This window comes from Diprion similis, chromosome 4 (assembly GCF_021155765.1).
Source record: "Diprion similis isolate iyDipSimi1 chromosome 4, iyDipSimi1.1, whole genome shotgun sequence".
Taxonomy (NCBI): Eukaryota; Metazoa; Arthropoda; class Insecta; order Hymenoptera; family Diprionidae; genus Diprion; species Diprion similis.
The window spans coordinates 16,497,334-16,511,942 of NC_060108.1; the positions used below are offsets into that span (position 1 = coordinate 16,497,334).

At 38.6% G+C, this 14,609-nt stretch overlaps 2 protein-coding genes across 9 annotated transcripts in view; both read right to left on the reverse strand.

Annotated features, from left to right (window-relative positions):
• Positions 1-501: 501 nt before the first annotated feature.
• LOC124405605 (carboxypeptidase A4-like) lies at positions 502-5,921 on the reverse strand. The gene is made up of 9 exons (XM_046880634.1): positions 5,537-5,921; positions 4,969-5,436; positions 4,220-4,319; positions 3,290-3,395; positions 2,799-2,960; positions 1,437-1,656; positions 1,019-1,249; positions 761-945; positions 502-679 (listed from the first exon to the last, which is right to left on the reverse strand). Exons 1-9 carry the CDS (start codon positions 5,725-5,727, stop codon positions 504-506), a joined length of 1,839 nt encoding a protein of 612 aa, XP_046736590.1. The 5' UTR covers positions 5,728-5,921; the 3' UTR covers positions 502-503.
• A 2,606-nt stretch (positions 5,922-8,527) lies between these two features.
• The window catches only part of LOC124405642 (tensin-1), a 95,271-nt gene continuing 89,189 nt past the window's right edge, over positions 8,528-14,609 (reverse strand). For 7 of the 8 annotated variants that reach the window (XM_046880704.1, XM_046880706.1, XM_046880712.1 and 4 more), the window contains 7 exons: positions 13,689-14,104; positions 13,303-13,392; positions 12,027-12,138; positions 11,748-11,931; positions 11,285-11,650; positions 10,284-10,563; positions 8,528-9,540 (listed from right to left, as the gene is read on the reverse strand). In XM_046880704.1, the coding sequence (XP_046736660.1) occupies positions 9,378-9,540; positions 10,284-10,563; positions 11,285-11,650; positions 11,748-11,931; positions 12,027-12,138; positions 13,303-13,392; positions 13,689-14,104 (1,611 nt within the window). In that variant the 3' untranslated portion in view covers positions 8,528-9,377. The remainder of the gene's footprint in view (positions 9,541-10,283; positions 10,564-11,284; positions 11,651-11,747; positions 11,932-12,026; positions 12,139-13,302; positions 13,393-13,688; positions 14,105-14,609) is intronic. The other variant, XM_046880705.1, reaches the window with a different exon arrangement.

Sequence of the window (14,609 nt, forward strand, 5' to 3'; positions counted from 1 at the left end):
TATATCACGTGAGAAGGAAAAGTACAAATTTAGTAATTTTTTGATTTATGACATAATAACTGCTGTAAATACTACGTGTATATAAGATGATCTTTCACCAAATCAGTAATCTTGATGTATCGATGTGAATGTTCTACGATTCTTTGTGATGAAACTATTTCTGTTTAAATATGAGAAACGTTAACGATATTGAATTTTGTTTAGATTTCAATATAAACAGAGAGAGAAAATTTTCACAGTAAAAACTCGACCAAAATTCCGTCTTCCAATCTGCATATCACGTGCAATTTCAAGAGTAGATGAAAGTTACCTTTTCAAATACTCTGAATTACGGCGCGGTGAATGGCAATTAGCTAAGAAAAACTATAACCAAGGACGTGCAGTTTTCTCATTAGTCAGAGGTATTTTGTTTTGGTGCTCATATCCTATCAGTTCTCATAATTATTGTTATATCCGTTATTCTTATCTTAGAATTTACATTTCCTCCCGGTGAAATTTTGCCTTCAAGTGTTGCACGTCACGAGGCGAGTTATCGCTCGAATGCCAGCCCAAGTTTCTCGCGCTGTTGGGACAATCTGGTTCGCCGGTAGAAGGAAACCATAAATACCACGATCTCTCAACTCAACCGTGTAAGCGTATTTTATTCCAGCTACTCCCTTCGCCCAGTCGTCGGAGCCACCTAAATGACAATAAGATGTGAAAACTGTCGAGGTACATAAACAAAGAAGATCGTTAATAATAAAGCCAGTCTTTGTCGTACCTGAGGTAGGATAAAGGAGCTCCGGAGAGGCGCCAACCTGGTACTGAGTTCCGTGCACCTTGAGGATGGCGTTGGTAGCTTTCCTCGCGACGTTGGCGAGTTCCTCGAAATCAGGCGGGCGTATCTTCGTGTAGCCCCATGGAACAAGCCACATTTGGGAGTAGGCATGCAGCGTGAGGTACATCCTGATCGAGAAGCAAATTTCATGTGACGTGGAATATTTGGGTAAATCGATAACGAACGGGCAGTTTTCCTCACCTTATGCTCTGCCGGTTGGCCAGAATGTAGTCAGCTATAGCGCGCGTTTCCGGTTCCGAGAAGGCTTTTGGTCCAGCGTAGGTTTCATGGCAGGGATCGGCGCTGGCCGCTCCGCTGTCTTCTTCGCCCCAATGGTAACCGAAGTTCCGGTTTGGATCGACCCCCTCGCACCGGTTGAAAAACCACCGGGTGTAATGAGAGACGAGATAGAACAAGCCGAGCGGACCTGATCTGATGAAGATTTCAGGTCAAATTACAAACGTGGAGAATACGCGGAGGCTGGGTGCTGGATTAAATCTCCAATTCGCCACGCCTCGGAGAGTCTATGTGCTCACGACACGTGAAAGCAGAGCAAAGATCCGTCGCGTATCATCGATCAAGATGCGCTGGATTTACGTTGAGGGGGGCATTTTGTTACCTGGCCTCGTTGTCGGAATCTAATTCTGCGTGATTGCTCCTGGTTTTGCGCCACAGGCGATCGGCCATGTGGCTGAATTCGTAGCCGTCCGGATTTGAGACTGGCAGGATCATCCAGTCGGACGTTTCCAGCAATTTTGAATAGGTCGAATTCTTTTCCACCAACTGATTCAGGATGTAAGTCGCCACCGCTGGACCGATCCATTCCCTCGCATGCATTCCTGCCGCAATATTATACACAGTTTTATTATCGCTGATCGCCACTTATTGCAACCCTTTTCAAACTCAATAGGAAGCGTAGAAAAATTAATTCAGTTGGGAAAAGAAATAAATCAGAGATTCTTAATTATAGTCCTAGAACCACCGATTGTAACGAGTGTCCCTCAAGAAGCGAGGTATTCATCGTTTAGAAATTTTTATGGCTTACAGCGGAAGTTAACGGTTCTGATACTAAATACTAGAAAGCTCAAATTCTGATTTGAGATCAATGAAAAGTCGAGTAATAACGCTTTTCAGGAGAGGAGATATTGATAGTAGAAAAAAAACTGTCACAGTCAATACAACTGAGTGAATTTTGTGACCCAGTTGCGATATCTGATTACTGAACAGAGATTTCGAAAACGATTGACTCGTTCTAACATCATAAGTGCCTTGAGGCACTTTTGGATCACGCAAAGTAACTGTGTAGACGTTTCTAGCCAAACAGGGGATTGCATGTTTTATACAGCTCCACCTCACCTTGTCAAAGAATTTAGACAGACATGTGAAACGTTGTATCACGCGAGTTTCACAGACCGATTCTAATTGCGAACCCTACAGCTGGGTGAATGACGTTTTGGCATTTAGCATTCGGGTGTCTGCTTACGTGGGGTATTAAAGTATCTTTGCTTCGTATAACTTTTGATATGACTGAATAAATTTGCTAAATAATTATATGAGATTCGAAGAATGTTTTGAAGCGTGATGGTTTTCTAGCACGATCCACGTTGGTGGATATTCATAACGGTTAATTGGTACGTTCACGTATTTGTTCTCTGGGATTTATGATGCTTAATTAATCCGCACTTCATACCCACAAACATTCCATCGAATCCAGCCAGTGTTCATATTCATTTCTTAATATTTATTCTAATTATATTCAGTAGTATTTATTATCAGTAAGATTTACAACCGCGTAGTTAGATTGAAATTCGTGTGGATAGTTACACGGAAGAGAAACGCCTTGGGCTGAATAATCCATTACAGAAAGATTCTATAAGATAAAAAATGATGAACTAATTGACGGTGAAATAAAATGACGGGAAAGGAAACGAACGCATGAAATTGTACCGCTGATCGGCTTTGTTATTATAGTTAAACTCACCGCCGTCGATCCATACCACCGGCTTAGCTTCTCCATCCGTAGTCAGACCCGTTGAAACTTTGGCTAATTTCAAGGGTTGTCCCTCGTAGCTGTGGCCGATAGTTACTAGCTCCACCAGGCTGGGGTAAGTAAACGCCAGATATTCCAAGTACCTGACTATATCTGTATCAATAAAAGCGAATAATTTAGAAAATGAATACCCTTAAATAATGCTCCAAGTAACAATATGCAACCTCATACATTCATGCACGATATAAACCAGTACGAATGAATTTGGACAATAAGGTACTTCGGTAAAAATTCACGAAGTGTGAATAGTATTTAATAGACTGGACAAATATTTTCGATATTGTTTAGCGAGTTCATGTGTTTGGAATATAATTATAAAGTGACCGTGAATCCCTATGTTTCTAGTTTGTCAAAGGTCGTTCGTACTGGACCCTCTAGTATTCACCCAGTAGTATTGCATATGTATAATTGCTAAGTTGTACCTGCATATCTGTGGTATCGCTTCCACGTCATAGAGTGACCCTGACTTGTGACTAAGTCCTCTCGTTGCTCCTTGGACATTTTTGGATTTTGAAACGCAATCGTTTTCTGCGCAAGTATGAGAAACATTAATAACCCAATGTTAGTTGGATAATATTAGCAATCCAAAAATGACATGATAGCAATGATAAGTTGTTTAAAAAAAACTCCAATTACAGAAAATAATTCAATTTCGATCTCTTGATACGATTTTCACAACCACGAATGCGGAATATTACGTGATATTAACTTGTTTGTTGGAGTTTAAATTTTCTCCGTAGACTGAAAGTGCCAGATTTTGTTTAAATACTTAAAGCGGCCAAACCACTTCACGGACAGTTTTCCTCGAGGTCTATCATCATAAGTACACACGGATACGGGTGATTTACGGCGTTTACAATAATTCCCGTGATGGAAGTAGATAATAACTATAAGAGAGAAGTAGGATCAGCTAGAAAGCGTTGAAATTTCTCACAAATCTTCATCAAGACGACAGATTGCTGTTTCACCATTGACTTTATGTCCCACCCTTCCGCCCCTTTGTCATACTTTCCTGCGTCGGCTTTCGCATATTATGTCATATTTCATGTGCACCATAAATTAAGGTTTGACCAATGGCCATGCTCTTACTTTTATTTCGCACTTGTCGATCTTTGCGCTACCTTGCGATATACAGTTACTCGTCCCTGTGAACCTCTGATACTCCCCGTTCAATTAGTTATTAATTAACTCGCAACATCGGAATCTAGAGTAGATACATATAAATCGAGGCTAGGTCACGTGTATGCCGTGCCACGTGCTTATAGCAATACGGAGTCGAAATTTCACGCCAAGGGAAAGAAAAAAGGAAACTGAACGAGCCTGAATGTTTGTCATCGCGCTATTATCCTCACCTGTAAGTCTTTTATCAACACTTGAAATCCGAACTGCTGTTCCCTCAACGAATCCTTTATTTCACTGAGCATGTCTGGAGCGACAACGACATCTGTGAACCTGAATGTGAGAGAGAAAATGGATAAAATAAGTGGAAAAAAGGATGTCTCCATAATTTATTTTCTATCTCTCAATGGTAGTTGTTTTTTTTTTTTTTTTTTTTTTGTTTCTGCCGAGAACCGTGACGGTCTGTTATCACTCTTGGTACTTTCAAGATGGGGAATTCAATCTAAGAGATGAATTGTATAAGTTATGCACCGTCTTAACGGCGAACTTCACATCTGTTGGGTACTGCTTGATTTTTTTTCTTTATCTTGTGTAATATCTAAGCACAGCACTTGGCTATTTATGGCAGTTTATTGGACCGACATGACGGTAACGAGGGTGGACCTTTAATGCATGGTCATGGGTGCTCTCCGAAGTGGGTATATCCGATGGTAGGTATAAAACGCGAGAGTTTCGCTGCCATTGCAGGAGGCTGGTGGTACAGACTGTACAGAGCGGGAATTCATCCGATCGAACAAAATGAGAAAAACTCGGTAAGATCCGTTACTCGTTCTTATTTAGCACGTTTGGGAAGGTTGCATGATTGGCGACGCCGGCGGGGAAAAGAAACAGGTATATGCAATACTCCGAATCCCGATCGCGGGACCTCGGCGAAATATGATAATTAAGGTAAGGGGCGTTCGACATTAAAGGCAATCGTGACCTGTTTTTGGCCGGCAGTGTCCAGAATTTTAGCCCGTCATCGTTCGACTCCATCATCTCTTGGAGTTCGGCGACTTGCTTGTCGGTCGTTGGGGTTATCCTGAGCAGCTGATGACCCTTGTAGCTTACTCGATTTGGCCGAGGTTTGCTGCTCTTCGATTCACCGCCGACGATGTTGTTCACTATGGTGCTGATCCCGCTGGTCATCAGGGTGAATATCGACTCGACGAATCCGGCCAACGTGAAACCCCGAAATTTTGAGAGCCAGTTGGCGGTAGCATTTTTGGACAGGAGATCGGTCGGTTCGACCGAATCTTTCTCGCCCTCTTCGAATTCCGACTCGTAGGATCGACTCCGCCAGTTTTCACTACTTGGCACTATTTCGAGCTCGGAATAATTTCCTTCGAACTCGTCGATCTCGATCCTGCGTCTCCGGGGCGGAAAAAACTTCTCCCTTGAATTTTCGTACCTGTAGGTGAAAACGTATTTTTTTTTTCTTACTTTTTTTGCCTCGTTAATTACCGTCAGACGGCTTTACTCGAGGTGCAAAATATCACCCAGTAACTGACCTAGAGGACGATATTGGATCCTTGATTTCCGGATAATTGTCACGCGGTATTTCGTCACCGCCACTACCGAAATCCCGATAATTCGTACCCTCGATGATCGCGGGATTTCCGCTGACTAGAATCGCTGATGGCAACGAACTGCATATCGTGGCAAAAGTTACCACGAACAAACTTCCCGATTGCAGAATCATACCGTTGCAATACACTGATATTCACTCTTCGATAAAAAACAAAAAAAAAAAAAAATATAACAAAAATAACAATAAACAGATCAACTCGCGGATCAGGAGAAACGGTAACGAACTTTGCGTTCAAACTGTACGAAGGTTCCTCGCTTACTGTCTGAAGCTACTCTTCGCGTTCGTTTCACTGTCCAGTGAAACTCCTGGCGCTCCAAAACTTAACTCCCAACTGTACGTATACAATTACCTGTCGCACAGGTGTGGGTATACGTATTCGCGTACACGGTAAGCCTGTGTGTTCTTACTGAAAGCTTACAGGGTATGCAGTCATGTGCAGGGAAGTACAAATCAGGTAGCCAATGGCCGCGGTTCTTAATCCTGTTTCATGATTTTGATCAATTTTTCATGGGGCTTGTGTCAGTTGAATTAATGACTTTGCAATTCATAACAATTTACTAGCTAGAGAAATTTGTAAAAAATTTGGTGTGCAAACTAAATGTGTAAAATTTTCTGCAAATATTAATCAATTACGTAATGAGTACAGTAAATTTATGATATAAATAATAATTAATGTAACAGTCGGTAAATTAAGCTAAAATTTTACACTATTTAACATTTTGATCTAAGTTTGGATCGCGAACTTGAAACCCGTGAACTCTACAATCTGTGAGAATTCTCGAAGGGACCCGAAAAGGGTTTTAAACTTCATTGACCCCATCAAAAGCTTAGAATTTTTCATGCAAATTTTTATCTCGAACTTCAAGTTTAAGTCGAAAGAAGCGAAAAGTAAATTATTGTTAGCTTAATCGGTGTAGCAAATAATTATTTCAATATTTGTATATTTTATTTTATTGACCTTGAATGAAGATTCTGGTTGTCGAAGCTTGAGTGAAAGCAATGTAATAAATAGGCACGCATAAATGTTGCAAGGTGACCTGCCACATCGCTCATATATATGTATCTTCATTTGTAAAATACTTTAATGACTTTTTTATTTGGAACTTGAGTCTATAAACTCCATCGACACTGCAGTTGGGCAATGTGTGACTCACTGTAAATACGTCATGGACGTAGTAGGTCAGTACCGTTTTCCGTTATTCCGGAATATTTCCTCGACTGTTACTGCTTATCTCTAGTACATCAAGATGTAAACGGATTTCGGTAACGGAATGACACAGTACGCGACCCGAGCCAAAGTTTCGCAACTCTAAACTTCGGTTAATTAACCTTACGCAAGTAGTTTGTAAGACTCAATTTTGAGTAGTAAAGATGCGTATTATCTTTGTCCTTAAATTTAGAAAGTAGTACATACAATATTAATAAGATGAAAAATTTTCTTACCGGAATAATTTCATCGTCGCAGATTAATTTAATAATTAAGCTATTAAATGTAACATTTATTTATCCTTGACTGTATTTTCATTGTATCGTAGTATCTGAAATACAATGATTAGGTATGCGCACAGCTACGACAAATATATTACGCTAATATATTTTATATATATGCATAAGCATCGTAATAAAATTGCGCAATTCGGTGTAGCGCAATGTGTCAACAACCTGCATGAAATTAGTTAGATTTTAGTTACATTGAAATCGCAAATAATATATTAACAATAGACATAATATTACAATGACTATTGACTATTAGTCTGTTGCATTTTACTTCGAAATAGAAACGATTTCCATATGCGCACAATAATCGTATTAACGTATCATGTATCTAGACTGGAATACCAGACATGCCCATCTTTGATCGGCATCACTAACTTAACGATAAGCGAATCGTGTAGACACAAATAATTGGCTGAAATTTTAACTAGCACGTGACGTATAATTCGGAGAATTTGGTCCACTTGGAACGAACAAGAAAAAATCGTTAACTGCGAACCGGTTTTTCGTAATATTCGGTCACCGTTGAACAATAACAATCAGATGACACTTCTGACCTCAGAAATAATGTTTATTTTTTCGCGGTTTCGTTTAGATGCTTCTATAAAAATCCATTCATTTTTATTCATTTTCAAATTTTGTACCAACGCATTATCCGCTGGGCGATTAACTTTTACGCTATACACATAGAATGGCTTGTAACAAAACCAAGAAAAAAAAAAGAGAAAAAAATTATTGTACTATAATATTGTCCTTATTATATGTATAACGTATTCAGATATATAGTAATTGACTGCGTGTGCATTATTCGAGTACCATTATTAATTTCGAAAATAACGGTAACATTCGTGACGATAATGGCAGTTATATATACGTAGTAATTATCGCTTCGTGCATCAATTCACTGTCGTGGCAAGAACTACAGACTATAATACAATAACCCATCCCTTCTCTAGTGTGATGTTATTACAAAGTTTTTTTGTTTTTAGTTATCGTATGCGTTATACTATAATATCGTTAATTACTACTCAGGTTCGACAGTATGTAGTATTTGTTATGTTAGATCTGATTTATTACACGTACATTAATATGTATATATATCCATGTAAGGATAACTTCTAAAGAATCTATTTTAGATATAATTAGATATATTTTTATATATATTTTATCATTTTTATAATATATTTACATTGATTTAATTATATACTTTTTATACGTACTTCTAAATAATATCTCTATGTATAAATTTTAGTTGTCTATGTATATCATTTTTGAATATTATTCAATCTGATCGTATTTCTTCGTTTACAACATGCATTTCCTAGGTGGTCTAAGGGTTGATATTTATCTGTGTAAATTTTATTGTTATATTTGATGATTTTTGTTTCAATTATGAACTTTCTTTTTACCTTGTCTTAGTTTAGGCATCACTTGTTAATCTCTGCCACATGATGCTGAATATTATATCGCCGCCATTATACTAATAACGTGACGTGACGATCAGTTAATAACCATTTAATTAATTATACCGTATTCCTAACGTCTACAACTCTATAATTATAATATCTACGTATATAATGTAATATGTATTTTCAATATTTTTGACATTCGATTTAACTTATTAAGGCTAACCAGTTTCAATACTGGCAATTGTACAACACAATTGAATTAACGAAGCCGACGAAGTTCACCTATGCAATTCAGGGTTTCATCGCTATTTCATTGTTTTTATTTATTTCTTTTCAATCCGCGTTGCGTTTCTTGTTATCTCCTTTTCAGAATTTGTCTCGGCTATCTCAATCCGTGGATAATTTATATACGCGTACCTACAGCGTATAATTTCTTTGCTGATTTTTCTCACATTTGACTTATTTCTATCGGCATGAATGTTCCTCGTCGTTTCACTATATATTACAGCAACTGTTTTACAGTGTGCGATACGTAAATTCTATATAGGTACGATATCCTATTCCTATTCATAAGAAAAGGCCTCTGATTGAAGTGAAATAATAATGATGATGATAATAATAATAATAAATCGGTAATAATATAATTATTTCGACGATAATAATCTATGCAATATATAGCGCATACTATGTATACCGTTACAATATCTTAATTCCTTCCTGTTTTTATTTTTTCACCGCATAGCTGATTGCTTTCCTACTAATTGTAAATTCATGCCGGGTTTTCATCACTCAACACATCTCAACGCCCACCGGATTCCATCACAGGTATTGCATATCATATGCTTTTGTAGAAAAGTTTCAAACGATGTTTGCTTTCACCTGAGCATTTCCCATCATCACTTTGTTCACGAAGTTGACTATCGCTGTCGCGGGCTGTTGTTCTGGTTCAAGTTCGGCGAACACGTGACACTGGTTGTCTGATTTATGGGCCGTTTTTCGAGCCACGAACCCGAAACACCGACTGGAAAATATAATTATTGCTCATAAATCACTCGTGTTTCTGTAAATTTTTTTATAAATCACGTACATGCTGTATGTGTTATTAATATAAAATATAGTCGTGTAATAACGGGTTTACGAAGAGAACTCGTTTTTGTAAGTTACTATGTCAATCTTGTTTTCTTTTCTTTTTTCACTTTCTTCAAAACTTTTTCAATTTTTTATTCACTCTGAAGCCTAACGTTTCCCACAGCGTTACATGCATATATTTTATTTTATTATTGAGTTCTTTCAATTACGTTGTTAATCATCATCGATAGATAGAATAGTGATCGCGTTCATGTTAAGTGAAACAAACAACTTTGCTGTACGGTAGTAGCTGCTCATCACAACGTATGCTCGACATTATTTATTATACCAGGTCACTCTGCAGCCGGACAAACTCGTGTTACTGGTTTAGTTTATAACAAATGTCTGAGATTAGAAGCGTACAGTTGACAGCCAAAGAATCTAAAGAACATAATAAAGAATGCCTGAAAAACGTCGAAATTATCAAAACCGACTATCAAGCGTCGGCCAAGCTTCTCTGAGATTAGTTTTGCTGTACGAGTAACCGGTTGACAAAATTTCATGGAACGTTTTGAAGCATATTTCCAAATAGGATAAGACTGTAATTTATCGACAATTTTTTTGTTTCGGAACTATATAACGAATTCCCATAAATATTCACTGAAATAGGAATAATAATATATAAATCAAACTTACTGAGAGGTTTGGCTCTGGCTGTTTTCGGCTACGAAGTTCCAGGTTCGTTCGTCGACGTCGAGACCGCAGTAGCTAATGTTATTTGTCGGATAATGTCTCCTGAAGAATAGTTTACGGGCGTTATCCGTCAGGGTGATACCCTGAGCTGATACCTTGAAGTGGACTACAGTCGCCGTGGGTAATGGTCGCTGTTCGAAAAGTGTCGTGACAGTTTTTCTGATCGCTTGTGGCCCCGTCAAAGATTCAGTATCGATTGTGAAGAGGTAGAGCACGTTGCAGGCTGAAACGATTCGGTTATCCCTTATGTTTTGCAGATTATACCGAAATATTAGAGGGTTTTTTCGTGTAGAAGAAACAAATTTGAAATTTGGGGAAAAAAATCAGCAACTATGTTACATAGTTCCTTCATAGAAGCTCTATGGTCTGAGGCGTATAGGCCGTTAAAGAACTATTAACATATAAAAGTGACCTAGATCTAAGAAAATTTCTAGCACAGTATACCGACATAAAAGGAAACTAAAAGCTCGATTCAATAAATTACGGTGCTAATACATATGTTTGAATTAAATTTTCGAAGAATTCATAACTGTGAAAAATAAAATTTTGTGGTATATTCTCAGCTATGAGAAAACTGGTATTTCCGTTATATGGCCCAGTGAATTCATTATTAATATTATTTTTACCGTAATCAATGTACGAATATAATTTACGTATACAAGACGTACAAGAAAATCAAATGGTTAAGAATCAGTAAAAACACATTTATCACATCACTCGATGAACAAGAATTTGACCTAATAATTTCTCATTCGAATACTTGTAAAATGTTTCTTCGAAGAATGTGAACGGATTTTGCATTATACATTTTTGAGTATTGCTGACAATATGAACGTATAATTTTTGCGTACAAATTCGAAGAAGTAGCAGGCGTTACAGAGAGAGCAATAATTGTATGAAAAAACGATTTCAAAAATTTAAACTCAACACGGAAAAAGACTCACCCGCCCCCTGAGCAAGTAGTTGCTGAGCGCTGCTCGTTCCCGGGGAGTCAAGGGCTCTGGCGGCGGCTTCCGGTTCGGGAAGAAGCAGCTGGCAAGGCAAAGCCATGGCCATTAAGCTGTGCTGATAAACGAGGGCCGACAGCGAGCTGAAGACCGGTTCGTTAGCGCATCCCTTTAGACGAACGCCTCTCGATGTTGGTTCGATGAGAAAATGCCTCACTAATTCACTCGCCGGATCTCGAGGGCTGCTCGGAGCTCCAGGAGGCGGCGTCGCCACCTTAAGGGCGAGCCCAAAGGCGCCGGGGAAGGAGTTGCTGTCACGGACAACGAACATCCCCGGAGTGGCGTCCTTCAGCATCGCGATGGCTGGAGGGGATGGAATTTAAGAAAATGTTTAAAAACGGGGTTGAACATCAAACAAGTCTCGATTATTGAAAGACCATTTTGTCCCATCGATAATTACCTTGTTCTCTAGAAATATTCGGCTTGTACCAAATCCGGCTTGTGTCTCTGACGAACTTGACATTGGCGTCCGCAACTTCCTGGGGTTCTGTGTTTGAGTGAACGCTCGATCTTCTGGAGCCGTAGTTATAGACCTTAGGCGATGACTGACCGCCGCTGTTTATCGACGAGTATGATATGGCACTCTGGAAAAGAAGTTCGGTAAAATGAAAGTTGGAATTTGGTCTGCATTCTCGTTTAATTTATTGTTAGATCAAATTTTTATCTCTACCGTAGTTACCTTGGGACTCTGGGCGAATTCTATCTGCGTCGGTGTGCCGGGGCTTTGACTATTTATCGTCATTTGAGACTGACTGGCGTACTCTCCTCCGGGAGAGACAGGTCGATCCTTGCTGAAAATTTACGTATGTCGTATGTATATTTATGCCCCAGACGTTATGAGTTTACGGTCAGCGTTATTTTGCTCGTTTTTAATTGCAGATCAATGGTGCAGCACTCAGGTGTGAGTCATTCCGTGAATATTACACAATAAAACCACATATAAGGTGCATGACAGTGTACGTAGGTATATTTATATTGGTATTAGGTATATATGGAATAACGTACGCTCTCAATCGTGCAGCGATAAAAGTGATGAAATTAAATACACGCCGATCAAAAATTATCAATCAAGAAAATCTTCTGTGCTTCTGTCAAAGGGATTCTGTCGTCATTTACCGGTGATTGCACATGACGATGAATTATCAAAGAATGAATCCGTGTTAAAAATAAAGAACACCGAATCCCCTTAATCAAACTGCACTGGAGTAAAAATTTTTTTTAACAGAGTATCGAAAAATTCATTGTTTATTCACAAGATGCAAAGCTGAAAGACAAACGTTAGCCAAGACAAATCTGTATATTGTATAATATATTATAATAATCTGTAAAAAAAAGCGAGAAAGATTGATGTCAGTAAATTTTGCAAAGGGTGATGATTATACGTCATTATTTGATGCCATAAATTTGAATTAATGAATTAATGCAGCATATTTTTTAATAGATATTTCTGTATCAAAATCTATCGCCTGAAGCCTGATTCAGGAAATATTGCTAATGTAAGTGAATATTCTCTATAAATAATTAACGATACAATTTTCTTTTCGGTTGAATTTTTTCCCCTTTAATTCCATACCAGTGCATAATGATCGAACAAGATTTTGATTCAGATTGCCGGTCGATCGATCGAGTTAAAATACAGTGCTGGCGGTGTAACATTAGATTATGTTAGTAATACAAGAAACAAACTGTGATACAAACTCGAAACAATAAAAATAAAACCGTGAACAATTATTGATACAAAATCATGGCCAGACATAGAAAACTGGTGCTTGTGAAATTTGCCGAGCAAAAAATGAGAGAGATAGAGGGAGACAGTGAGACAGAAAGAGAAAGAGGGAGAGTCAGAGAAATAGAAAAATATAGGGGAGATACAGAGTTGAGAATTTGCAATAATATACGGTGATCGAAGCTGTCTCCCCTGTATTATCTCTGCGTACTGTGTATTTTAAATTTACCTATAGTCGAACGACGCCGACTGGTTAGTGAGCGGCCATCGTTTGTTATTCGTTTGCTTTAGCGATCCGCTTGCTGGGAAACTCAAACGTCTAAAATCACCAAGATAATCCATTGTCTCTCGTCATTTCCTCAATAAAAATTCTCAACTTAAATGACTAGAGCACGACTTTCAAGATGTTAATTATTCTCATTACCACTCGCATCGGTGTCATTCTAATATATTCAAAAAAATAAATAAATGAGCAAATAAATGCTGCAAAATTTTTTTAAAAACAAATAAATAACTCTATAATAACAGATGTTGCCTCGCAGGTGTAAGATTGAAAAATACAATATTCATCTGACAAGTTTAAGAATCTGGGATAAAAACAGTAATTTCTCTTACCGCTGGGTTGTCGGACTCTTGGGAGGCAATCCCGTCTCTCTGGATATTTCTCTTCTTTCCTCAGCCGTGAATACACGCTCAGTTGTGTAATTTCCATAGTTGCCATTCCCGTTATAATGTCGAGTGTCTTCCGGGCCGTTATTGTTGGCACTGTTGTTGTCGTTGTTGTTGTTGTTTTTGTTGTTTTTGTTGTTGATGTTAATGTTGTTGTTTATCGCGTTGTTCACGCTGTTCGAAGTAGCGTAAATTCTGTCGCTGGCGAATGTTACCGTCGGCGAGGCATTGTTGACGTACGGTGTTCGCGGGTGAACCGGAAACGCTGGGGTTTGCGGCCGCGACGCTGTACTTCCTGCTCCCGCACCTCCTGCTGGGCTGATGCTCCTCTCCGTCCACGATGATACCGAGTCATTGTGGGACTGAGAAATTGCAAAAACGACACAGGATTAGCTGAAAGTTCGAAGGATTTTACGCGGCGTTTAGACTATCGGGAGTTTTCAGTGAAACTGAGCGTTCAACGCCAGCAGATAAGCAACCGGACCTACGTTTTGCACGGATATGTAATGAAGCCGTGGTTTGGGTTGCCTATCTGCTGGCGTTGCACGCTCAGTTTCACCGAAAACTCTCGGCTAGATTCGAATCTTAAGTTTATTCAAAGAGCCATTATTAATGCGTGGTGAGTGACTCTATCGCGTGTACTGGAATATCAATATTTTACTTCTAATTCCGTAAAGATTGTTCTCTCAGGACAAAATTTCGAGAAAATTGTATAATTTATTATTCGTGTAACAATTGGCATAAAATGTACTGTGTATGTATAAGAAAGAGAAGCACGCGACGAAACTATTAGAAAGACCTCGGTTTTAGAGAAAAAAGGAAACATCCATTTACCGAATCAATGAATGATCGATGATTTGATGCAGA